Below are 27725 nucleotides of genomic sequence, written 5' to 3' on the forward strand. Positions count from 1 at the left end.
CTTTTTCTTTTTTTAATGTGCTGATAGGAACTGGTGGGAAACAGTATTTCATGTCATTCTGTGTGTACAAATACTCGGAGGACCGACAACAAAATGTGTCTTGAATCTTGAATCTTGAAACCATGACCGGTCGGTCGTGGTGTTATTGCACTCGGCAGGACGGCAGCTGCCGCGGCAGCATAATAAGAGGACGGCCGACGTCACTTCAAAGCGCGGCCGGACAGAACAGTTGGACGACCAGTTCAGGCTGCAATACTTGTTGGTATTGTACATTTCTGCACAGATCATTTCATACGTATCATTACAACATTTCTAAGTCAGTTTTTCGCTGTTCAAAACTGACGAACAATAAACTGGTTGTTTTTTAGCTTAGAGTTATTGCGACGTTTCCAGCTGAGGTTGAAGTGCCAACCCCTGAAAAAATGATCTTTTTTTAACCATAACCAAGTGGTTTTTGTGCCTAAACATAACCAAATGTTAACCACAGTGTTTATGAATCATAAAGACACAAGTTTTAACATCTACATAATAACATTCAAATGGAGCGTTTTTTTTGCTGTTTGCTGAAATGTATAAGGTCAGTCCACTGAAGTCATCAAATGCTGCCACTTTCGGCGTTTGATCAGCCATCTTTTGTGTCAGCATGATACGTCGGTGGAGAGCGTCGAGTAAAAACGTCAGTAACGACGTGATATAAAGAGCACGAAGGTCCCTGTTGTCGGCGGATGGATCCAACAAACCTTGGACTTTCATGGTTTCTGGTGTCAGAATTTGAGGGTTTTTTTCTCGGTGTTTGTTGACGTCCCGGCGTTGGTTGCCATGTGCTTTGTTGCCTAAACATGTTGCCGTCCCACCATGTGCTTGTGTTGACATCACGGTACAGCAGACGCAGAGAGATACCTCGAGCGTAAAATGTGAACATGAAAGTCTACCGACAAAGCTGCAACGTGTGTTGCACTCGCCATCCCGCAGCGGTCTCAGTTTGGAAAAAATCCAGGAGAAAAAAAATGGTTCTGTGTTCTCTCTGAAGACGCGCTATCGGTCAGTGACGGCACATTCCCAGCAGATCGGAGGGCGTCTCAGGCTTCCTGTTGGTTTTTCTGTGGCGAGCGGGAGCTGCAGCTGCACACTGCATGGTGTGAGTGCTGCAGCGAGGGGCTGTGGTGCGTTCGCCGCACTGAATTTGCATAAAGTAGACTCGTCTTTATGCAAACGAGCCTGTCCGGCAGCGATGCAGCTGGCTCAGGAAACTTGAACCGAGCTGTGAAACAAGGACAGTAAAGTGAAACTGGATGAGCCGTGGAGCTGCCTGTTTCTGACCTCAGATGTTACATTTTGTTCAGTTAACAGAAAGTTTATCAGCAGGCCGCCATGTTGTTTCCTGTCTGACACGGCGAGCCGAGAGTCAGAGTGGAGGTAGATTTGTCTTGGACATAAAGGCTGCCACACATGACGCACATCTATCCAATCAAGTGTGTTTAATGATGGTGCGCGTCACCGCAGGGAAGATAACCAGCCAGCCGAGCAAAGCTGCGTGCTCCCGAGCGTCGTCGCCGGATCTGTGGAAATGTAGCGTGAGCTGAGTGTGGCCATCGTGATGCTTTAAAGGTCCACCGTGTCAGATTTAGGATCTAGATTTAGGACCCTATATATGAACGGCTCATTCTGAGGTAAAGAAACCACAGCAGTAATTGTTTTCAGCTGATTACACACTAAAGAAAACACACTGATTTTATGATAGTTCATTTCTGACTTCGTGTCCCCCTAAATCCTTAAATCCTAAATCCTTCAAACTGGAGCTTTAAAGGGGTCAAATCCTAAAAAAAATCAGAAAAATCATATTCATAGTAGTAAGTAGTAGTAATAGTGACGAGGACGAGGTCGTAATTCCGAGTTTGAAATTGGGAGATTTCAGTGATGCCCGAGTTGCTGAGTTGTGACAATTGCGTGACGTTTAAGGGCAGCAGAAAAAGCAGAAAGCATGAAAACAGAGTCAACAACTACAAAAAAAAAAGAGATTTGCTTATTTTGTTCCTCGTAGCTCGTTGACTTTCAGTAGAGTCACATTTTAGTTTCTGCATCTGTTAGCTGCAGCAAACTGTGAACTATGAAACATGCCAGGCCAGAATACTAACACTGACGACGTTATTTTATAACACGAAAGAAACTTTTTTATTAATTCACCTATTAAATATCAATTTTGATCACATGTGAAGTGTAATATGGTGTTAATGTAAACTGCTGTCCATGTAGAGTCACAGAGATTTAATATGAAAATATATAAAAGTATAATATATAAAAATATGAAATGAATAAATACATAAATAAATAAACTGTCGACAGCTATGAGCCTCTCGTTTAAACGCCGTCAGCATCAAAAGTGTAGAAACTACGACCTTCTGACGTCACATGAACGCAGCATGATTGTGATCAGCTGCTGAGGTGTGTGACGTCTCAGACTAGTGTGTGTGTGTGTGTGTGTGTGTGTGTGTGTGTGTGTGTGTGTGTGTCAGGATCCATCACGCTGCTTATATATACAACAATATGAACTACTGTCTACACATCTCATGCTGAAGAAAGCTCAATAAAACTGAATGTTCTGTACACACACACACACACACACACACACACACACACACACACACACACACACACACACACACACAAACACACACACACACTCTGCAGTGGTGTGCAGCAGAGAAGAAGAGCCGCCTGGAGAGATTCTCCATTTCCTGTCAGCCGTGCCAACTTCCTGTCACCATGTTGATTTACTGTTCCATTACTCTACCTGTGGAGCTGTGTGTGTGTGTGTGTGTGTGTGTGTGTGTGTGTGTTTTACAGGCAGGGAGTGTGTGTGTGCATACTTCTTATTTTGTAAGCTGTGTGTGTCAGATATTATTTCAGTGTGCATGTGTCTCAGCTTGTGTGTGCGTGTATGTGCTTAAGTGTGTGTGTGTATATGTGTGTTTCCCTAAAGGCCTGCATCACTGGCAGAGTGCCTCGCTGGAGTAATTACTTACACACACACACACACACACACACACACACACACACACAGCGTCTCAGGTGGAGGATGAGCAGTAGCAGTTGTTACCATGGTGCCAGTGTCACCGTGCCAACTGACTGACCATCTGTGTGTGTGTGTGTGTGTGTGTGTGTGTGTGCGTGTGTGTGTACTGACCAGGTTATGGAGGCTCACGTTAGAGTGTACTGAGGCACATCGTCTCCCTTTGAATATTCTGGACTGTGATTGGTTGGTTTGTCCTCAGGTCAGACGTTGTAGCTGTTTGTCAGGTTTAATCAGTTTAACCCTTAAAATAAAAAATGGCTTAATTTCTTTCAAAAACATGGCAAGAAGGCGAAGAGCAACTTAAGAAATGACACAAAAATTACAAGAAATTAGTTTAAGTACAAACAGACAAACAGGGAATAACCTGAAAAAATAATGATTTTTATTTTGGTCATTAAAAATAAACATGTAGTTAAAAACAATTTTCCATTTTTTACCCTTTTTTCCCACACATTTTTCTGAAGCTCTTCTTTTTATTATTATTTTTTTTAAACCTACTAGCATCTTTTCATATGTGGAAAATGTGTCATCAAGTTGCTATTTGCCCTTTTTTTTCTCATGTTTTTAAAAGAAAGTGAACCTCTTTGCCCGGGGTTCAGATGTTTAAAAACGTATAAAAGTTATCAGAAATTTAAAAAAAAAGTGCCGTCACTCCAGGTTACAAAGGTTAAATAATAACAAGTGACATTCTGAATGATCTGTATTGCTCTTTTTAGTAAAAAGTGAATTTAATAAACTTTTGTAACAGTTGCCGCAGTAGTTTAAATATGATAAAATTATTCAAAATGTAATGCTCTCTTCTTGTTCCTTTTGATGCAGTTTCTGCCGTGACAGGCTTTTATTTCTTAAAAAAAACATTTAAATTCTTTAACAATTGTAAGATTTTAACGTGTAATATTTGTCTTGAGGTTTTGTTCTGTTTCCTTTAAGTTTATCGTCCAACAAAAATCTGCAGAAATCCAAACATGTTCCTCTGCAGCAGAATAAAGGGTTAAAGGCCTGTGCAGCCTGCAGATCTCACACACTAACAGCCGAGCTCGAACGAGCCGCTGACGTGACTCCATTCTGCTTCGTGTGACACGGAAACGTTTGGGCGCCTCGGGCCGCGGCGCCATCACAGATTCTGCACAAGAGGAAACACGAACACGACAAGTGTTTTCTGTCGACGCAGATTTACTGTATCAGATGTTTGAGGAGATCAAACGGTCACGCGTGTCTCCTGCAGACAAACGACCCAAAACCACATGAAAGGATTTCAAACACAGACTGAGAGAAACCTGCTCTGAAAAAACGTTCAAATCATGTTTCCTCACACGTCTTCTCGTGTTAACGTTCACTGACTGCATCCATCGAGAACAGCTCGGCAGTTTTTAAAGAGAAAAATTGGAGGACTGTTTTCCTTTAATAAGTTTAGGTGATTTTTAAAGATAAACGTTGGCTTTTTTTTTGGTGATTTCTTTTTCTTTAAGGAATTTTGCCACTTTTTTTGGGTGATTTTTTTTTTTTCTTTATTCTTCAAATTTTGTGCAATATTTTTATTTTAAAAAATTGGATTTTTAATTTTATTTTTATAAGACACATGATATTCCGGCCTTGCACAGGCGGCGTAAAAGGAGTTACCGGTAATTCTGAGATCACGGCAGAAAAGCGTCATCAGACTCAGAGTGTGAGGCAACGAACACGGAGCTAAAAACAGGTTTATCTGCTCGTTCGTGATGTCGCTGAAATGAACGCTGCAGCCTGTAGGAGGCACTCAGACTGAGTGTGTGTGTGTGTGTGTGTGTGTGTGTGTGTGTGTGTGTGTGTGTGTGTGTGCACGTGTGCTTTAACTTGACATGCGTGTGTTTGTGTGTTTGTTTCAGGTCCCTGCTGAGCTGGACACCCTGATAAACACTGAGTATACTCCAGAGTGTCTGCACAAGGTAACACACACACACACATACACACACACACACACACACACACACACAGGACCAATTTGTAATTAATCTGCATGTGTGTGTGTGATGAATTCTTCGGTTTGTGCCTCCTGCAGTCAAGATGCTACAACTGGTTAGGTACCACATCCATCATGAAAACACACACACACACACACACACACACACACACAACAAACACATCTGAGGTGTGTATGTTTCTAATCTGTATCCATGGTTACATTTTCGTTTTTCGTTGCTCTTTTACACAGCTGATAGTTTGTGTTGTCAGCTGTGTGTGTGTGTGTGTGTGTGTGTGTGTGTGTGTGTGTGTGCGTGTGTGTGCGTGTGTGTGTGTGTGTCCATGTTTCAATGTTCAATGCGTCTGCTCGAGCAGCCGGAGGTCAAAAGGTCAAGCAGCGCTGCAGCTAACCCGCTAACTGATTAGTTCAGCCTGCTGCTGGCAACGAGGCCGACTGCAGGAGGCACACACACACACACACACACACACACACACACACACACACACACACACACACACACACACACACACACACTCTGCCAGTGATGCCAGAGGCCTGGTGGGCTGCAGCATGCCGTTACTCTCTCTCTCTCAGCGGATCTTGTTTCTGTGGCGCCTCAGTGGCTCCGTCACCACACAGCCTGGAAACTCGCCCACTCCTCCTCCTCCTCCTCCTCCTCCTCCTCCTCCTCTTCTTCCTCCTCTTCTTCTTCGCCTCTCTTCTGTTTTGCATGTTGAAGTTGAATCCTGAGTTGTATTTTCGTGTTTCTGCTGTTTTATCTAAACGCTGCTGAACGTCGTGGTTACGTAAAGACTTTTCTTCGTGGCTGGAATGCGTTCTGTCGACATTCTGTCGACTACGTCTCATATTTAAATCGAGGAAAAGTTATATGGCGATTGATATCGTTATCGTTTAATCCCACCATACCTTCTCAGAAACGACCATCAGTACTTCTTATTGTTTCTGTTCACTGCAGATTTTTAAAAGGAAAAAAAATCTTTCTTTCTCTGATTTATTTATTTATTTATTGGCAATTTAAAGACAATTGGAGGATTTTATTTTCCTAATATGTTTTGGTGATTAGATAAATTTTTGCAATTTTATTTTTCTTAGAAAATTGTTGGCGATCTCTTTTTCTTTAAAATTCTTTTGACAATTTGTTTTCTTTAAAACATTTAAGTGATTTTATTTTATTTTTTGCTGATTTTTGAAACAGGGAAACATTGGGGGGATTTTGTTTTTGTTAGTTTTTGGCGATTTTTTAGAGATACATTTTGGAAAAAGAAATCTTGACAATTTGTTTTCTCTTTTGTGATTTGTTTCTTAGAGATTTTTTAAAGGAAAAAATATTTGGGGTATTTTGTTTTTCTTGAAAAAGTTTTGGTCATATTTAAAAATAATTTTTGGCTTTTATTTCTTTAAAAATTGTTGGCGATTTCTTTGTCTTTAATTTTGACTTTTTTTTAAAAAATTGGCTTTTTTTCCTTCAGATTTTTGGATGATTTATTTTTTAAGAAAAAAAGTGCCCGTTTTCTGTATATATGTATTTTTTCAGTCAGAGGAATAGATGTTAAGCTCTGTGACTTGAGGCATAATAGCTCAGTTAAAGTTGTGTTATTCGTCACCGGTGAACCTCTGCTCACAAGCGCCCACTAATGGTTGAAGTCTTTAACCGGTCGTGTGGTTGTTGAAGCCGTCTGCTCCTTAAAAGTCTGTCTTCTAAATAAAAAACCTCAGAAAGACACGTCTGTGGTGAGCGTGAGCCCTGAGAGGATGAAATGTGTCCTCTGGAGGAAACCCCTGGTTTGTTGTTTGGTTGCTGTTGAGTCGGTCGGTCTGCGGTCCGCCGAGTCCTGACGGCGATAACGAGGAGAAAAAGCAAACATCCTCGGGGCTGTTGATGCCTCCTCACAGCAGGTCAGAGGACGCAGCAACAAACACGACCATTATTTACCCCAATCCGCCCGTTTTTTGTTTCTTTGTGTCAAGTTGAGTTTCGTGGAAGCGGACGAGTGTGTGTGATGCCTCTGAGTGTTTCTGTAAAACAAAACACTTTTGATGGCGAAAATCAAAATCAAAAACGTCCAAACCTGACAGTGAATGGTTCCCCAGGACGTGTTCGGACAGCTGGTTCCATCTGAGTGAAGCGTGATTAGAAAAACAGACATTTTCTCCGACATTATTGCTGCAAATCACATCATCTCTCTGTTTGAAGTCTGAGTGACGGACGCATCAGATCCACCGTCACACGCGGCTCATTAACGTCTCTTTGTTCACTTTACAGCAACAAACTGAACTCACCGTCACATTTACAGTTTTACAGTAGTTTACAGTCTCGTCCACACGCAGTGAGAGACGTTTGACGTCCCTCAACGAGACGTTTACTGATTCCTTTTCAAGCTTGTTCTGTCTCTCTCTCTCAGATCCAAGATCATTGATTCCTCCTGAAGACGTCAATATTTAAAAACAAATTCATATGTTTATCAGCCATTTCTGAATCTCTGGGGCCAGCTTTAATATCTCACACACTCACACACACACACACACTATCGCTCTGTGCACAAAATACACCTTTTAAAATTTAGCTTTAAAAAACATTATACATTATTATAACAGTAATTTCTACTGTCATTGGGTTTATTTTTTGTCCAAAGCCAGTCCTAATCATAAATACCTAATGTTCATTAATTTTCAAAATTTCAACCCTATAAATGCCAGGTTTTTGTCATGATGCCACAATGATTTAAATGATTTTCAGTCTCCTCCGTGCTCAGTGTGTGAGTGTAGCTGCTGACAGTCTGGGATATGTCAGTGTGTGAGTGTAGCTGCTGACAGTCTGGGATATGTCAGTGATCAGCAGCTACATTGACTGTGACAGGTCACCTAGTGGAAATAGCATGTATTTCCTCCATATGCCAAATATGGTCAAAATGACCTCATCAGGTGGAAAATAGTCAAAATGACAAATTCAGAGTCAAAAGCCCAGAATGACACCCAGAAATAATACAAGTCCTGTTTTTCTGCTCTGATGGCTGTGGGATCAAAAATGTCAGTTTGAATGGGTTTCAATGGAGCATTTTTGGACCTGAACAGTCTGAATGTAACTATTTAGTTTCCACGGTGTATTTTAGACTTATTGTAGGAGCTGAGCTGCAAATTCACTGATTACACTCAAATACACAATCTGGACTACATTTAGGACACATGCATCAACACACACACAGTTATCACAACAGGAAGGAGGAAAAGCACCTAAAACTTCTTGTGGAAACATACTAAGCGACTGTGCCGTGGAGGTTTTCGGGGGCGTTGGTGCAGCTTTAGAGCGTTTCTCTGTGGTGTTACAGCAGGATTTATCGTGTTATTTCCTCGCATGCCTGCGGGGATCAGCAGCTCTAAGCCGGCAGGGTCAGTTGGTGGTTTGGTGGCTGGTTCTGGTCTCCTGGAGGTCTGAAGGACCGGAGGCCGATTAACCCCTTAAAAACCTGGATCAACATCTCGTGCTGTGTTGAAATGTCTTTCACAAGCTAACGATTTCTTTCAAAAAACATGAGAAAAAAAGAGTGAGCAACTTGGCAAGAAATGACCTGCAAATTGCAAGAAATTATTAAAAGGTGACAAGAAAATCATGTGAAAATGAATTTAATAGAAGAGGAAATTTTTTTTTAAATTCTAGGGAAAAATGTCCAAAAAATTCTGTTTAATTATTGTAACTGTATATTCAAAAATGTTGCAGACAAAAATTCTGCTTTTTTTTGCTTATTTTCAGGTCATTCATCTGTTTCCTCTTTATGTATTTGTTTATTTGTCTTTTTTAAAAAAAAAAAGACTTCCTGCTAATTTTTGGGCCGTGTCATGTTCAGTTGCTCTTTCTTTCCACGTTTAGGTCAAACCTCCGAGCTGAGCGACACAAACCGCTCACAGACAGCTCCGTCTTCACGTCTCTTTTGCTTTTATTAGTCCACACCTCAGAGCAGCCCATAATAATCAGCGTCATGCATTGTTACCATGACAACAGCAATCAAAAAGGAGAGATGGTCTTTTAGCCGGCTGCTCTCTCTCTCTCTCTTTCACTTTGACGTTGTTTTTTTCTGAACTCTCTCCATCATCTGTGTCGTAGGACTGGATTTGAATCTGAAAGCTCTTTTGTTGTTTGTCTGAAAGGAACTCGCACACACACACACACACACACACACACACACACACACACACACACACACACACACACACACACACACACACACACACACACACACACGATCGGCCAAATCAGTGCGGCAGTAACTGTGAAGAATACAAAGCAGTGGAGCTGATTTTTTTTCTTTTTTTCTGCTGTTCGCTGCACAAATTAATCTCTAAATTGACTTCGCTGGTTTAAAAGAATCACAAACAGTCGATGGATTTGATGGAAGAGAGAAAAACAAGCTGTCAGACAGCAGCCCAGACTGCAGGAGAACATGTCAGCATGCACGTTTCTGCACGTTTCTGCAAGTTTCTGCACAAATCTGTTACATTTGCACATTTCATACGTATGTTTCATTTAAGCTTTTCTAAAGTGACGTAGCACCGCGAGGAGAGTCTGCTGTTTAACACCAAAAAACAGCGAAACCGGTTGTGTTTTTTAGCGAGTCATTGCTGCATTTCTAGGCGAGGTTGAGGCGACAACCCCAGTTATTTTTGGCCACAAAAAAAAATCTTTTTTTTTATCATACCCAAGAGGTTTTAGTGCATAAACTGAAGTCTCAGTGAGATAAAACCCCTTAAATCAAAGCAATGTACGTATGATTGTTTTTTAAGGGCCAATTTAATGACTTATTCTAAGCTGTTTTGCAGCATTTTTGTGTCCTTTAGCTGTGCTGGTTTTAAGATACAATTTCCAAATATACAGCCTTATTCCAAAGTAGTGGCACTAGCATTTGCAATTTTTTTCTTCATTTTGAGAAAATAAATCTTAAATCTTGTATCAAGACAGATTTGTTTGTTTTTAGACACTAGTTTTTGCACTAATTTTGCCAATTTTACGTAATATTTTACCCATTTCATTGCTTTTCTTCTTGTTTTTAGAGTTGCCATTTTTGTAGTGAAAAATAAAGAAACAAAAAGTTTCAACATTTACATACAACTACAAACAGCCAAAGTTCAGCGCAGGGACAGATGAGACAAACAGTCAAACGTTCAGCGACAGAAGAGACAAACCGCCTATATAAACCGCCATCTCTCCGCCTCTCATCCAGCTGCTCTTTGCTGCTCTTGTTGTTATCAGGGGCGGATTTAATAATTTTGGGGCCTGGTGCCCCAGCCTAACTGCCTTGCTTTGATTTCATTCTCTAACTGGGAATGATGGTGGGCTGCTGGCAGCTGTCGAAGAAGTTGTGATGTTTTCTGCACGCTCATTGTAACTAACACAGACTGGTGCAGGTGATGTAAAATTTGCAGGATTTTAACACGTCAGGCACCTGTGTGTGTGTGTGTGTGTGTGTGTGTGTGTGTGTGTGTGTCTCAGAGGTGAGTGTTCAACATGATCACAGCTTTCTAATAGAGGTAGTAATTACCTCATGGCAGTCTGCCAACATGACTCACCTGTGTACACACACACACACACACACACACACACACACACACACACACACACACACAGTTTTCTCCTTTGTTGTCAAAACAAAATCAATGTAAATATGATTCAGAATTACAAGAATCGCTTCAGAGTGAATATTACAACATTGATCATCTTTACTTTGACTTGTTTTATATCAATAAGCCTTTTCTGCTTGTTTTGATGCGAGAACAGTTTTGATAAAGTTAATTTAAACACTTTAATCATTATAAGTATTATTTTTTCCATAAATTACTGTAAAAAAAATCCAGTATTACTCCAGTTATTGCTGTAGCAGGAAGACATTTATGCAGGCTGAAGCTGGCTGCAGATACTTTTGTGATATAAGTACATCAAATCTAAAAACGGGGTTTTTATTGAATTAGTAAATTTGCACTTTTAGCATTATTTTAGTATTTCCTTTATCACCAAGTTATAAGCTGATGTCTCCAGAAACAGAGCTGCTCCCGAGGAGACTGTTGAATGTGTTTCAACATTAAGTGTCACTTTCATGATTTGTGTTTAATTTGTCACAACTGCTGAACATCATGTCTGAAGTCACAAAACTACACCAAACATCAAACTCTGGTCACAGTTTATGTGATACTTTGACTTTAACTGTTGACTGCAGCCTTAAAACTGGATGTCGACTCGAAATCTCCAATCAGGACGGCTGAATATTCAGTTTCTTCCTCTCCAGATAACAGATCACTTCAGTCGAGTGTCGGTCTCGTGTTTTTCTGCAGTGTCGGAGCAGGAACGTGATGTTCGGTCCGTCAGATGCGCGCGAGTCGTTTCATTAGCATTTTATTTCATCAGTCACTTCCTGCATCAGAGGAGAGAGCTGCAGAGAGCAGCTTCTCACCGGAGGACAAACCACTGTCCATCAATCTCTCTGTCAGTCCCTCCGTCTGCGTCTCCGCTCGCCGCTCTGCAGAGCTGTGAGATAAGAGCAGCTCATTAGTCAGATAACTCATCTGCGCTTCCTCTGCTCTTCATCCTCTCCCTGCTCTTCATCCTCTACCTCCGCTCTTCATCCTCTCCCTGCTCTTCATCCTCTCCCTGCTCTTCATCCTCTTCCTCGGCTCTTCATCCTCTCCCTGCTCTTCATCCTCTCCCTGCTCTTCATCCTCTACTTCCGCTCTTCATCCTCTACCTCCGCTCTTTATCCTCTACCTCTGCTCTTCATCCTCTCCCATCTCTTCATCCTCTACCTGCTCTTCATCCTCTCCCTGCTCTTCATCCTCTCCCTGCTCTTCATCCTCTACCTCCGCTCTTCATCCTCTACCTCTGCTCTTCATCCTCTACCTGCTCTTCATCCTCTCCCTGCTCTTCATCCTCTACCTCCACTCTTCATCCTCTACCTCTGCTCTTCATCCTCTACCTCTGCTCTTCATCCTCTCCCTGCTCTTCATCCTCTACCTCTGCTCTTCATCCTCTTCCTCTGCTCTTCATCCTCTACCTCTGCTCTTCATCCTCTCCCTGCTCTTCATCCTCTACCTCTGCTCTTCATCCTCTTCCTCTGCTCTTCATCCTTTTAACGTGAGCTCAGGTCAATTAAAGTACAAGTACAAACTCTTTTTATTTTATTTTATTTAAAAAAAATAAGAACAGGCCTAAGGGACTGTTCTGTATTTATCAGAGGAGAGAGTTGGCTGTTTTTTGGGGTTTTTTTATTCCCCCCAACTGACTTCTTAAATGATGTGTCGATGTGTTCAAGGACCATCAGAAATTTGAAGTTCCAAGAATAATTTATGTTTTTACAGTTTCTGGCTATAATAAATGGAATATTTTGGCCATTTTTATTTTTGGCAGGTCCAAAAAGGAAGCAAGGCGTGTTTTCTATAAATATCACCAAAAATTTTAAAATAAAATAAAACCGGCAAAATCTTTAGATTAAAAAAAAGAAAAAAACACATCAAAAACAACAACAAAATTCAGTTAGGAAGCACAAAATATTGATAACAATAATAATAATAATAGTAGTGATAAGCAGGATCAAGACAGAATAAAAAGATAAGTCTCAACAACCTGAAGAAATTGTTTTTGTTTTTTTTTCAGAAATATGAAAAAAAGCAATGAGCAACTTAAAAAAAGAAAGAACAAAAACAGGACGTAACCTGAAACGTGCTTATATAAAATGAAAAAAATAAATAATTATAAACACTGTCTGATTATTATAATAATTATAAATATAGTTTCTTGGTATTTTTCCTTTGTTATTTAAAAGTTTTAAATGTATATCTTTTTTAAGCATAATTTTTTTGTCACGTTTTACTAATTGTTTTGCAGTTTGCGGGACATTTCAGGCCAAAATCCTAATTTAAAGTTAAAGCAAGTTGCTGCTTTTTCCCCAGAAAATCAAATCAATTTGTTTAATGTTTTAAAAGATTCAAATGCTTTTAAAAGGCGTCTGAACGCAGCGCAAGAAAACTGATATTGCTGCAGGTTGTTTGTCGCGTTCTCGTTTCTTCATCCGTGTGGACGGCGGATGTAAAGTAGATCCTGTACGATGGACGTGAGGTGTGAAGCGCGTAAATGAGGTGAAAGGTGACACGCGGAGAGCTGATGGTGAAGATGTGGAGGTGTGTGGATGGAGAGACCATCAGAAAAAGACGAGTGGAGGTAGAAGTGAGGTGGGCGGAGCCTGAGAGAGAGCGAGGGATGATGTGTAAATGAGGTCTGTGTATAGATGATGCTCCTGTCTTCATGTGCTATTCATGTTCAAGTGCTGCGTGTGTGTGTGTGTGTGTGTGTGTGTGTGTGTGTGTATATGCGTGTGTGTGTGTGTGTATGTGTGTATATATGCGTGTGTGTGTGTGTGTGTGTGTGTGTGTGTGTGTGTGTTCGTGTGTTAGTGCACAGCAGATGGGCAGAGTCTCTTAAAGGGATATTCCGCCTTAAATCATTATTCCCATGCCGTTATGTCCCCGGCTCGTTTCATTAGTGGTAATTTGGCCGACATTTGATTTTTCTGGTTTTTTTTAATCGTCCAGACATTTCTTAATTTTTTTCTCTCCTGTGTGTTGGTTTGATGTTTGTTCTTTAGATGGATTTACCACAGTGGATTTCATTTTTGGAAACACACCATTTATTTTTGTCTTTCCATATGTTCAGTTTGGAAATCACATTTTTGGCCTCCAACAAAATACTTTCATATTCTACTCGTTCTCTTTGCCAAATATGTTTTGCAGGATTTAATCACTGTTTTAGTTATGTTCACTGGTGATAGTTCTTCAGTCCAAAAGTGTTTTTGTCCCAGGGACACGGTCAGGGTGGACAGTTGGACAGAAAAGTTTAAGACTGAGTGAGACATCCTGAGTCCCACATGTTGTTATTTCAAGGCTACTATAGTAAAACACTTTGGATACGGTTTTGGGAAAGATGTTTTTCTTGTTTTTTTTTTTAATTAATATTTTAAGTAAACACAATCTCTCTCACTGGATGATTTCTTTAGTATTAACCCTTTGAAACCAGAGAAAATTGGGTTGAGATCTTTTGGGAAGAAAGTAACGAGCAACTTAACAAGAAATGGCTCAAATATTTGCAAGAAATTATTTAAAAAAAAAAACCAAAACAAAATAATTACCTGAAAAAAGGCACAAAAATAAGAAAAGAAAAAAACCCAAAAGAAGCAAGAAAATGCCCTTTAAAGAAAGTGTTTCAAATAATATGAAAATATTTATATATTTCATATATTTTTAGTATTTAACATAATTTAAATATATAATAAAAGTATATATAAATATGTATGACTCTTTTTTAAAATTTTTCGATATCATCCAATAATCTTATTTTATGGAATTATTTTATTTTTATTTGTTTGCAATTTTTTTGCTAATAATTTCTCTTTAAGTTGCTTGACCCCTTCTCCCCGTGTTTTTTTAAGAAATCGAACCAATTTGCTCATGCATTTCGGTTGATTTTTGTTTTTGGGGTTTTTTTTGAGTCGTGTCGTCTGTTCACCGTTACAGCTCTCGTTTTAACACTAAAACAATTAAAGCTGTTGCTTTCCAGTTAAACTCTTCCACCTCTGAAAGTTTTCTTTTCATCCTGACTGAACATTGAGAGTTTATTCGAGGCTGTTGAAGCCGTTTCCTAAAGACTGATGGCGGCAGAGGCGCAGTCATCAGATTCTCCGGAGACGTCCGGGTCGGGAAACATCAGCCGGCTGAGAGCAGAGCCGAGATGTGTTTTTACATTTGATGCTCCTGTGGAGCCGCTGACATCCAGCTCATCAATAAAGCAGCCGCCGAGCGTCGACGTGACGAGAGCCATCGCTCTGCTGCTGCAGATAAATGATTCAGACCCGGACACTGTGTGACTGTTTAAAGAAAACACCGATTGACCCTTTAACACCTGGATCCACATCGGTTTGCTTGTGCTGCGCTCAGTTGCATTTTACGAGCATTTAAACCTCTGAAACCGGAGAAATGTAGTTTGATTTCTGTCAAAAACACGGAAAAAAACAAAATGAGCAACTTGACGAGAAATGTTCCAGGAAGTGCAAAAAAGGTGACGATTAAATATTCTCTTAATTACATATTTAAAAATCTGTTACAGATTTTTTCTCTTTTTTAGGACTTTTCTTTAGGCCATTGTCCTGTTTTTTTTTTTAATGAATCATTCTGTTGTTGTTTGTTTTGTTTTGTTGTTTAAATTATTTTTCCAGGGTATTTTTCTTCTAACTTTTTACTAATTTCTTGTAAAAATGCTTGTCGACCTCTTCCCTTGTTTTTGAAAGACATTAAGCCATTTTGCTGAGGTTTCAAAGGGTTAAAGTGGCGCTGCGCGGGTCAGCGGCTCCGCGTCGTCCACATGGTGTTAGAATAGAGTCACTTCTGCTGAGTCCAAATCAATTCATTGATTGGAGACGGAATTAAAAGTCAAACTCATCAGTCAGTGTCACAGTAATAAGTCTTATCCTCATTATTTCAACGTTAAACTTGGCTGACTGTCCCCGAGGCTCCTGCAGGCTTCAGCGCTCAGAACAGACACGAAAACATCCTGAGGATTTTATCAGAGTTTCATACTCTGCGGAGAATCTGGAGTCTGGAATTTAGTCCTGATGGCACTACAGCAGAGGACAGGACAGGAGGACACGTTCATACGGTCATAAAAATCCTGGAAAATCATACAACAGTTTTGGAAAAGTCATGGAGATCTGTTTCACAAAGCTGTGTAATAACACGTGTGTTCAAGAACCCTCAGAAATGTGAAAATCTAATTGAACGATCATATCTGTGACAGGTTCGGCTGTGAAAAATGGTGTCATTTTGGGGAAACATGCCTGCAGGTGTGGAAAACAAACCCTTTTTTTTAATTTTATTTTCTTTAATAATTAACAAAAAGAAAAAGAAAATCATCAAAAATGTTTTCTTTAATAATTATTTAATTCATAAATAATTAACCCATCCAAAAAAAGAGAAAAAAGCCGTAATTTTTTCTTTGAAAATCACCAATGAAAAAAATCCAAACATCTCTAAACATTGCCAAAAATTATAAAGAAAAGAAATACCAAGTTTTCCTTAAAAATCTGCAGTAAAATAGATACAAAACACAGCCTTTAAAGCCGCATGTCCCTCCCCTAAAACCGAAACAAAACTTAAACGAAGAAAACAACCTCAACAAAGTTATTTTAATTCTGTAACACAATTGAGAGAATCATAAATTAATTTTTCTGGACATTGTTCTCTCATTTCTTTCATTTCCTTGTCACTTTTTTTGTACCGTTTGCGGGATATTTCTTGCTAAGTTGCTCTTTAGATTTTTTCCACGTTTTGGAGGGAAATCAAACCATTTTCTGCTTAAAATACTCGTGACAGGCATTTAAATGCAGCACGAGAAAAAGCTGTTAAAGGGTTAAAATTTGCCTCAGACTCCTGGAAAAGTCCTGGAAATGTATCGGTAAAAACGTGTATAAACCCTGAATGTGAATAACACACATAAAGAAGTAAGGAGATGAGAAAGTGATGAAGAGATAAAGAGACAATAGAGAGTCAGAGCCAGAGCGAGGAGGGAGGAGAGAGAGAGAGAGAGAGAGAGCTGGAGACAGAGAGGAGGCGAGAGAGAGAGAGGAGCAGAGGAGGAGCAGAGGAGGAGCAGAGGAGGAGCAGAGGAGGAGCAGAGGAGGACGTATAGAAAGATTTACAGAAAGAGATAAAGAGACGGAGAGCGAGCGACAGAGAGAGAGAGAAAGAGGAGGAGCAGCTGAGCTGTTGTTACAACAGGCAGAGCGTGCGGTCATCGAGGGGAGAGAGCTGTTGCCACGGGGATTATTACCATGTCTGCCGCCGCGGCAACGGCCAACAGGACCTGAACTGAGGGGAGGTTGTCGGTTTTGGGCAGAGCCTACGAGCAAGGCAGCGGGGGTCATGGAAAGCAGGTAGGAGAGAGAGAGAAGGAGAACACAAAGAGAAACGTAGAGAAAAAGAAAAATGCAGAAAGAGATGTCTGAGAGTGTGAAACGTCCTCTGTGAGGAAGCGAAAGAGGAACGAGGAGCCACAGAGGAACAGAAACACAGAAGTGATGCTGTCGCTCTGCAGAGTTTCAGGATTTTCCTGACGTCTTTGATTGTGAGTGCTGTTCCTCTGTTTGTCCGGTCTTCACGGTGAGCGGGAGAAACAGCCCTCGGGCTGATCTCAGGTCGGTTGTGGTTCAGTTTGGTTTGATTTATTCTCCGAACATCTTGTACATCCTGAATCAGCGTCTGGTTTCAGAGAGAGAGTCGGTCTGTGATTTGATATCGCCGTGAACGCTGCACGAAACTTTCTGTGCTGAAATCAGCGAGCTGAGGAGCTCCGCAGTTTTGGGAGGAACTCTGGTTCTCCAGGTGAGTTTCCATTAACCTTCAAACTGCCCAAATTGAAATTGTGAATGTGAAACACGCCTAATGGAAATGTGTCAGTTTCAGGAAAAAAAACTCCCATTTATCACAAAAGGTTGTGTGATACTTCACTGATTATATGATAGTCAGTCGTTACGTTAATCTTTGTGCCATTTAAAAAAATAATAAGTGAGATATGATGTCTTTATCCACAATTTTAGCGAGAGGGAGCCTGTAAAAAAAAGAAGGCCCAGAAATGGAGCCTGGGGGAACACCATAAAATTTTTGTTTACTAGGCGGGTTTCCGTTAACTCTCAAATTGAAATTGCAAATGTAAAACATACCTTATGGAAACGCTTCATTTTTGAGAAAAACTGGTACTTTATCTATTGTGGTAGATAAAATCGCTGGTTATATGATAGTCAGTTGTAAATCTTTGAGCCGTCTGAAAAAATTAAGTGAGATATGTCATTTTCCACATTTTTAGTGAGTGGGAGTCTGAAAAAAAAAGAGGCCAAAAATTGAGCCTTGGGCAACACTACAATATTTTGTTTACTTGGCAGGTTTCCATTAACCTCCAAATTGCACAAATTGAAATTGTTAATCTAAATACGCCGAATAAAAACAGGTCAATTTTGAACGAAATTCCTATTCATTGCAAAAAAAGTTTTTGCACTTGCTTGAGGTGGTATTTCAGGTGATAGTAAAAAGTCATATTTCGTAACAGTGCAATGGAAACCCTTTATTCCATCTTTTCTAGGTCACATGATGCTATTTATTTTACTTTTGAATCCACAATTCCTCTGTGAAATCGTGAACAATCAGCTCCCAGAAATCCCTCATATGTGGCCGCTCCCACGTATGAGGGGCTCGCCTTTCCATCATGGCTCCATAACACGCCATAACAACCTCTCACAGACACACACACAGAGCAGGGCTTTTGCAGAGCTCCAGACTGTTAAGTCACATTTTGTGACCACAGAGCATCAGAAATCTGAAATCTTTGCAGAACTGGAGAGCTGTTGGTTTGTTTTCAGCTGGCAGTGGGAAATCGTCACACCACCGTTACACTTTAACAGTCTGCTAACATCCGTCTGTTGACTGTAAATGTCAACTTTGCGACAAAAGTATCAACGATTCTGGCCCAAGATGAGTCAGGTCCTTCAAAATAAAAGCACCATGGGCTCAGCTTTATTTCACTTAATTATAACAGTGCTTCATTTAATTCCATGTTTTACTATTTTATTCCACTTTATTATAACACTAGTTTATTTAAGTTTATTTTATGGCAGTAGTGTCTTTATCTGTAATGTAGGTTATTTTGTGTGAGAGAGAAAGTGGCTGCTGTTTGAGAGTAAATACCTGCAGACTGTTTATTGATAACAGTCAGGAAATATCAGCGGACACATCGATCAGAGAGACAGAAGAAGTATTGGCAAACGTATTGATCTTGTTGTCTGTGACAAACATGATATACTGTAAGTCCAGACCGCACCTCGCTCTGTAACAGAGAGTAATAAGTTAATCTCCGTTACCACATTATTGAACTGGCAACATTGTTTCCAGGAAGTGACGAGCTGACCTCTGACCTCATCACTGCGACCTCTTGGCACGCGGAGACGTTTCCTCTCATGAATATGAAACAGCAGGTCTGAATTATCGCCGCATCTCTTCACTGACATTTCATACGGAGTCGGTCGGTGGCCAGCTGCAGCGGCGCCGCGGCCCGCCCACAGCTCATGAATATTAACGAGCAGATAGATCGTGATGGAGGAGAGGGCGCACATCGGGATGACAGACGACGGGATTTATGATCCCCGGGGGAGTTTGAGGCTCTTGTTTGCAGTTCAGAGGAGCATGACTGCACATTTCAACATGCATAATATGATAATATAATGCCATACACGGCCAAAAGTATGCGGACAGCTGGGCATTCCCTCCATTTGTGAGGTTTCAAATTTTTTCCACCAGATGTTGTGCAGGAGGTGAGCGGCTGTGCAGGAGGAGCGTCGTTGGCGATGTTGTACAGTAAAAATATTCGGGACAGGGTTTCGGTTTTGGACATTACTCACAGTAATCACATTTTTACGGTCAGGGTCACAGTGTGACTCACAGCATGAGGACTGCAGCTGTAAACCTGCCATCACGCTGCTGATTTCAAATCCTTCCTTCAAATCTTTACAAATCCCCTTCGCTATGAGAAATAACAACTTCTGAGTCAAAAACTCAGATTTGGATCGTGCAATAAGGCTGTCAGCTTGGTCCTTTGGTGAATTGTTGTAAATATCTACAGGAAATGAAACATGTGAACGCACCTCGATATAGCTCAGCCTCAGTCTTACAGGACTCTTATACGGTGGCCCTGAGGAGCCAAACACTACGAAATTTCAAAAACCAATTTATCATTTCAGAAATCTTTACATTTCGCCAAAATAAAAGCATATTTCACAAAAGACAACCAAAATAATATTTACAAAACAAAACAAAATAGGAAACAAAATAACATTTCACAAAAGAACAAAACTACATTTACAAAATAAACCAAACACTACATTTCCGAAAACTCTTTAACATTTCCCAAAACAAACGAATATTTCAGAAACCGAAATAACATTTACAAAATAAAACGTTTCAGGAAACAAAATAAGATTTCAGTAAACAAAAAAAATAGGAAACAAAATAACATTTCTCAAAAAAAATCCTCATTTCACAAAAGACAACCGAAATAACATTTACAAAACAAAACATTTCAGAAACCGAAATAACACTTACAAAATAAAACGTTTCAGGAAACAAAATAAGATTTCAGTAAACAAAGTGTTATTTCCCAAAACACTCATTTCAGAAAACAAAACATTTGGAGACTCAAACATTAAGGGGAGACACTTTTGGGCAGCAAATGCAGCGTTTTGGGGAATATTGATTTGTTCTCTGAAATCTTGTATTTTTGGGGGAATTGGTGTTTAGACCCTCAAGGCCACCGTACTGTCATGCCAAATCTTGATGGGTTTTCTGACAGTCTGAGTTGATTTGCCTCATCTTTCATTTTGGAAGAAAAGGAAGAGGAAATTAAGAAACAGAACAAGCACATTTTGTCTCTTAAAGATGGACAGAATGATTCATCATTATTACTTCATTTAAATTGTTTGTTTTTACGAGAGATTTTATGTTTGGTGGCACTTTTTTTTGTTGCTGCTTTTGTGTATTACTGGTGATGTGTTTACTGCAGGCTCTTCAGGCCGCGGCGAGGTCGCAGATAATGTTTCACCGCTCTGAGAAAAAGCTGAATATCAAATAAAAAAAGAAACTATCTGGAATCAGGAGCAGCGGCTTCGTTTTCAGGTGGGACTCCATGAATATCAAATGAACCAAAGTATCAGGATTCAAAACAGCTGCAGCTTCACATCAACCGCAATAAAAAGGATTTCACCTCCAACCAGTGAACCAAAACCTCTTCAGTGTATTCGCTTAACTCAAAACTTCTTCAGACAGAAAGAAGATGTTTTTTTTTTAACAAAAATCCTGTGAAGTTCTGCAGAGATGTTTAAGACCTGTAATAGAGAGTTTGATAACTGAAGCCGCTTTCAGACTTTGTGTTCATCATCAACATGTTGGTCTCACGTCCGAGTAAACATCCGAGTCTCGACGGTCAATTCCACGTAAAAAATAAAAGGTCATTTTTAACAAGTCAAAAAAAAGTATAAATATCTGGGAAGGGGAATCAATGAATCTGGTTCATGGATTCCCGTTTTGAAGTCTTAAGTTTGGCATTTTGGAGACAATCCTAGTTTTTTGGAGCCAGAAGTGACCATATTTGGGTGGGAGGCTGCAGCTGTGGAGGAGCAAGGGACGCTGCTTTCATGTGCTCTGCGAAAATATCGTATTTATGAGTTACGAGCGCATGAATGGCCCTCCAAAGTCGTAACTACGAATGAGAAATTGGGAAATCGATGATACCTGAATTGTGACGTTTGCGTGATGTTTCAGGGCAGCCGAAATGTCAGAAAGCATGGAAACAGTGTCAACAATTGATGGTAAAAAAATTATGTATTTGGTTACTTTGTTTCTAATCACTGTCATTTTCTTTTAGTAGAATCACATTTTAATATCTGCATCTATTAGCTGCAGCAAACTGTGAACTCTGCCAGGCGAGTGTACTGAAACTGATAACAACCTTATTTTATAACACGATCCCTCACTTCATCATTCACAAAATCCTCCTGTGTTGATCAGGTTAAGTCAGACTAACTTGGTTCACTGAAGCTGCTGACACTCAGGAAAATCCCACTTGACATTTTTAAGTTGCAACAACTTCACAAAATTAAGTAAATACAGCCAAATTTAGATATGAAGTAAATTTAAATTAAGATTATTAGTTATATTTACTTTCCTCTTTCAAGGCATTCATTTTCCGAGATCATTTTAAGCCTTTAACAGTAACACTAAGAAACGCCTTTGCAAAAAAATTATTGCCATGACATTATAGCCCATATATGTCAACAAAATGCATCAATTTATTAAGGAAAAAAGTAGCTGTACGCCTGTAATTCATCATAAAAAGTGCAAAAGTCACATAAATAGATATAAATAAAAAGTAATCTAGTAAAAAAATTATATCAAATATATGGTAAAAAAACAAAAACTAACTGTCAACGCTGTAAAATAAAAAATATAAAATAAAATTAACTTCATAAGATAAACAAACAAAAATAAATATAAAAAATAAACAAATAAAATATATACAAATGACAATAAATCTAGTAACAAAATCTGCTTAAAATGTGTGGCAGGAAAAACAATATAGCCAATTTAATATAATAGAATAGAAATGAGTTACAGTATAATCAAAATACGAAAATGCATCGTTTAAAAACGTCTGTATAAGTTTTTAGAAAAGCAATTCTATTGCAAAAAACTGCCAGCCATGCAGTTACAATGGCTGTTAAAGGGTTAAGTGAGATCAGCGTGTCAGATTTTACAGTGAAGAACCTTTTTGAAAGTTTTAAGCACCGACTGAAGCTCTGCTTTGTGAGCCAGACTGACACAGAGAAACTAATCCCGTCAGTTCGTCTGGTCTCAGGTCAGTTTTTAGGTCAGTTTCATAATGAGGCTGTATGACATAACGTGAACACGGTGAGGTGGATTACCGTCAGACTCTGCCGGGTCGCTGCAGGACAGAACACATGTCGGGCTGAGCGGAGCCAGCAGCTGCAGCGTGCCGCTTCAGTCCAGATGTGTGCTCATCGTCTGATCCAGGACCTGTTGGGTCTGATCCAGGACCTGTTTGGTCTGATCCAGGACCTGTTGGGTCTGATCCAGGACCTGTTGGGTCTGATCCAGGACCTGTTGATTCTCAGTCCCGCTGACATGTTAGAAATCATCATTAATAATCATAATAATCATTACTTCATCTAATCTCAGTTACATATCGAATAAATACCATAAATTAATATTTCCCTATAAGTTGTTTAAATAAGAGAGTTTTGTATCTGAGTAACATTATAACAAATATACATACTTATACATATATAGTAGTTAGTTTATCTACTGTAGTAGATGCCTAGAGTTCATACAACATACACGTGCACCTAGAAAAGTGTTTATACTTGCAAAAGTGGCATTAAAATTAGCAAGAAATTAGTTTTCTTAAATAAATAAATTAGCTGGAAATTGTAGAAAAATAAAATAAAAAGAGTAAAATTATGAATTGGCCTGGAAAAAGTGTTTACATTTCTAATATGTTTTAACATAATTTTAAATATGTAATTATGATCATTTTTTCCTAGTTTTTCTCTATTTTCCTCACATTTTTTCCCTTACATTTTAAAAATAATTTTCTAAATCCACAAATTATTTGCAGTTTGTGAAATATCACTTGCTGACTTGCTTATTGCCTTGAGCAAATTAGTTTGATTTCTCTCCAAAACATGAAGAAAAGGCGACATGCAACAAGCAATAGAAAAAAAGAAAAAGCAAACAAGAAAATGACCTAAGCAGTGTTGAAAATGTTAAAATATATACAAATATGCATTTATTACATTTTTTTTCATAATTTCAAATATATAATTATTATAAATATAGTTTTCTGGGCATTTTTCTGTATTTTGGGGGGATGATTTTCTGACAATCCTCTCCTCTTCTTTAAAATGTGGAAGTCATTTTCTTGTCACCCCGTCATAATTCATTACCAATTTTCTTGCAATTTGTGCTACATTTCTTGCCAAGTTGGTCGTTTTCAAAAGAAATCAAACCAATTTGCTCAAGTTTGAAAAGGTAAAAGGTTTTGTGGCGTCTGAACGCAACATGAGATAACTGATGCTGATCCAGGTTTCAAAGGGTTAATGTCATTTAATAGATTCAGAAATACTTGATTGATCTTTGGGTGAAATTGTGGTTGGTTACAGTCGCTCTGATGCCAGCAGAGAGAATTGTAGCAAGTAGAAATAAATACCAGCACAAGTATAAAAAAATATAAAAAAGTATAACAACACTAATACAGTTTCCCTCTAAAAACAAACTTCCATATCCATAGAGTCCATATAAAGTTGAATATAATATAGTTTCTTTCTTGCTGTTAAATAAATGTTCAGTTTAGAGGCATCAACCTTTTACTTTTTAAATTTGGTAAAAATGACTTTTTCCTTGAACCGGTTATCTTCAGCAGCAGACAGCATCAACCGTCTCAGTCTGTAATCCAGGAGAGAACTTCCAATCAGTTTTTCTGAGTTTGGTGTCAAAGCTCGATACAGTTCAGCTCGGCTTTAATCCAAACTTCAGGTTACGGAGGTGAAACGTGTTTCCACCTCCTGATAAGAAGATGTTCACAGAGCGGAGCAGTGAAAGGTTTAAAAACTCACAAAGATTACCCTCAACCCCCAAAAATGAGTCACGAATGAATATTAAAGGTGTTGGGAATAAGAAAAAAGAATTAGAAATCATATTTTGTTACATTCTAATAATAATGATGATAATAAACTTTATTTGTGTAGCATCTTTCGTAAAAGAAATGCAGCCCAACGTGCTTTACAAGAAATCAATTACATGCACAGGATGCTTCACAAAAACAGACACAGAAGACATAAAGACACAATAAAACCTGCACGTCAAAAAATAAATATAAAAATAAAAAATAAAAATAAAATAAGATCAGAATAGAAAGCATAGAATACATCTTCAAATGGATAAAACCTACTTGATAATACCAGTAAAAACAAGATAAAATAAGGATAAAAAATGAATGCACAGGATACATAACAAAAGGTAGAAAATGAAATAAATTAAATGAAACTTATTGACATTATTAATAAAAATAAGACTAAGAATAGAGTGTATGAAATGCACACAAATTTAGTTTTCTATATTTAGAGGGCTTATATTTCCACTAACTCAGTATGTTTCCATGCAGTTTAGAGGAGTTAAAGCTTGATTTAATGTGTCTCCTGTCCTTGTCCCAGTAAACAAGCAGCGGGGGAGAATCCATTTACTGATGAGGTCTGTCCGAGTCCTCCACGGCAGCTGGAGATCTGCCCCCTTTCAGCATGTTGCTATAAATTAAAACACATTATTTACAATAACTTCGGGGTAGAAAACGGCTGCGTCACGTGCACAGAATCAAACGGGGCTGAACCCAAAAAAAATCAGTTAAAGCGTTTGCTATATTTAGAAGATTTTCTGCACTTGTCGTTCTATAAAAAACACCAAACTGAGTCATTTTACTCCACGAAACGGCAGAGCTGCTGCTCTACTGCTGCCTCCATCAGCTGCTGTGGAAGGTGGCAACAATTGTTGCACATGCAGTTTTTGATTTGCTGAATGCACTCAGTCAGAGCGTTTATTGGACCATTGTCCCCTGGTGATGTGGTCATTTAAATTTGTGTGTCGTCTGCAAAATGATGTTAACATGTTTTGTTGTTTTCTATGATCTGGCCAGTGGATGCATGTCGATGTTAAACCTAAGAGGCCCCAGTATGGAGCCCTGTGGAACTCCACATGTTATTTTTGTCTGCTCAGATGTTTGATTTTCAAGCGGCCACCTTCGGGGCTAAAAAATAGGGTTTTCACAAGAGGGGTTTACCCTCAAATTGTGCAAATATAAAATATGCCTAATAAAAACATGTTACTTTTGAAAAAAAACTCCCATTTATCCTATAATCACTAGATTTATAATGATCAAAATGACATATTTAAAATTATGGTAAAAAATCATAATTTTAAATAGTTTTTTAAAGTTTTTTAAGTTGAGTTTTTCTTTTTTCTTTTAAGAGAGTCAACACTTACACTTAGATTGATTTATTTTAGGTGCTTAAAATATGTTTTGCTGCATCCACAGCAGGACATCACTTAGCCTCAGTGCCAGCGTTGTGGGATTGTTCTTTACAATCAGAGGAGGGCGGTGGCTGGTGTGTGATTTTTTTTATTTAAAATAAATATAAAATAAGACTTTTTTAAGTTGTATGTTCTTCACCTAAGTTGAAATTAAAACACAAGTCCCTCCTCAGTGCTGACATTTTCTTAATGCCTGACCCGTTTTGCAGGCTGGTGCAGCGAATAGGTGCCGTGCAGAGCGCCGAGTCCAGTTAAAGTCTGACTGAGGTGTTTACCTGACGCAGGAAATCCGCCTCCAACCACGTTATGTATATACGTGTCAGTCCGGTTTCAGTCAGACTAACATGTTTACAAGGATTTTAAAAGTCCGGTTTTAGTCGCACTGACACAATAACTCCACTTTTTTCTAACATCATGTAAACGTACTGATTGAATTACAGGTTGTTCATGTTCTAAATGTTCTAAACGTTCTGCAGGAGAACAGAAGTCCACTTAATCTCTCCACACTGAGAGACAGACACTCGTGTGTCTCCGTCTCAGCAGGTCCTGTGTAATCTCAGTCTGAACACAGCTGGAGCCTCCAGAGCACTTTAACATGAGAGCCACCAACCTCACACACACACACACACACACACACACACACACACACACACACACACACATGCCCCACTCTGTGTGTGTATGTGTGTGTGTGTGTGTGTTCTGAAAGATCACTGAGCCTCCTCTGTTTTGATTACTGGCTAATTTGCATGACACACCCTGCTGTGAGCTCACACACACACACACACACACACACACACACACACACACTCACTCACACACGCGCAGTGAAGATGAACACATCACACACACATTGTCGAACAGAGAGCCACACACACACACACACACACACACACACACACACACACACACATTCCCGCTGAGCTTTGTGTCAGTTTGATTTATAGGATTGCAGCGTTTTATTATCAGAGAAACAAAAGACTGCAGCTAATAACTGCTCTGTGTGCGCGCGCGCGTGTGTGTGTGTGTGTGTGTGTGTGTGTGTGTGTGTGTGTGCGTGTGTGCGCGCGTGTGCGTGTGTGTGTGCGCGCGTGCGTGTGTGTTTGTTACACACTGATTTCTGTCACGTCCTCCCGTCATCATTTGGTCCAAACTTCCATCGGTGTTTTGTTTTTTCTCTCTCAGACGCGTTCATCAATATTCTCGACCTCTCTCTCTGCAGATAAACACGGAGCGTCACGTCCTGCGCTGACATTTCACCCAAACACACGGCTGCAATAATAATTATATCATGTTTGCTTCAGTCGCAGCACGACACGAGGCCAGAGAGCGCAAAAATATGTGAACGACTGTTGGTCACGTTTCGCTCGTATCTGCTGCTTCTCTTTAAAAATCACTAAAATAAACTCTTCTGCCTGTCGTCTGTCTGTTTGGTTGTTTTCCAGAAGTTGAGCCTCTGCAGCTGATTGGTTGACATTTTTTGGGGAGGTCAGGGGTCGTAGGCCATGGCGGGCCGACTCCTCCTCTTCCTGTTCATCTCCGTGACGCTTGGCCACGTTCACTTCCTGTCTGGCCAGCGTATGAAGCCCCGCCTCCAGAGAGACCGTCGCAACATCCGTCCGAACATCATCCTGATCCTGACGGACGACCAGGACCAGGAGCTGGGTGAGTTAAACACACACACACTTAAACGCACACTCACACACACACATGCACGCACACACACGCACACACACGCACGCGTCTGCATGACGTCATCAGGTGGAAAATAGTCAAAACGACAAATTCCAAGTCAAACGCGCAGAATGACACCCAGAAATAATGTAGTTTTTTGATACTTTTATTACATTTATTTTTTATATATTTAACCTGAAGTTTTCTGATTGAAATTCTTAATTTTTTTTTTGGAAGGCCTTTTTTTGTATTTCTATTGAGTGGTATAGTTTATATAATGTATAACTTCTATTT

The 27725-nt window shown here is 39.5% G+C and overlaps 1 protein-coding gene across 6 annotated transcripts in view; it reads left to right on the forward strand.

Annotated features, from left to right (window-relative positions):
- Positions 1-27725, forward strand: part of sulf2b (sulfatase 2b) — an 86704-nt gene that overhangs the window by 27747 nt on the left and 31232 nt on the right. For 4 of the 6 annotated variants that reach the window (XM_088081596.1, XM_088081600.1, XM_088081599.1 and 1 more), the window contains exons 3-4: positions 4936-4995; positions 27203-27422. In XM_088081596.1, the coding sequence (XP_087937722.1) occupies positions 27263-27422 (160 nt within the window). In that variant the 5' untranslated portion in view covers positions 4936-4995; positions 27203-27262. Of the gene's footprint in view, positions 1-4935; positions 4996-15648; positions 17439-27202; positions 27423-27725 lie in introns of those variants that run through there. The other 2 variants (XM_088081597.1, XM_088081598.1) reach the window with 2 other exon arrangements.

Source organism: Plectropomus leopardus, chromosome 9 (assembly GCF_026936395.1).
Source record: "Plectropomus leopardus strain MGB_pleo_1.0 chromosome 9, ASM2693639v1, whole genome shotgun sequence".
NCBI classification, from domain to species: domain Eukaryota; kingdom Metazoa; phylum Chordata; class Actinopteri; order Perciformes; family Serranidae; genus Plectropomus; species Plectropomus leopardus.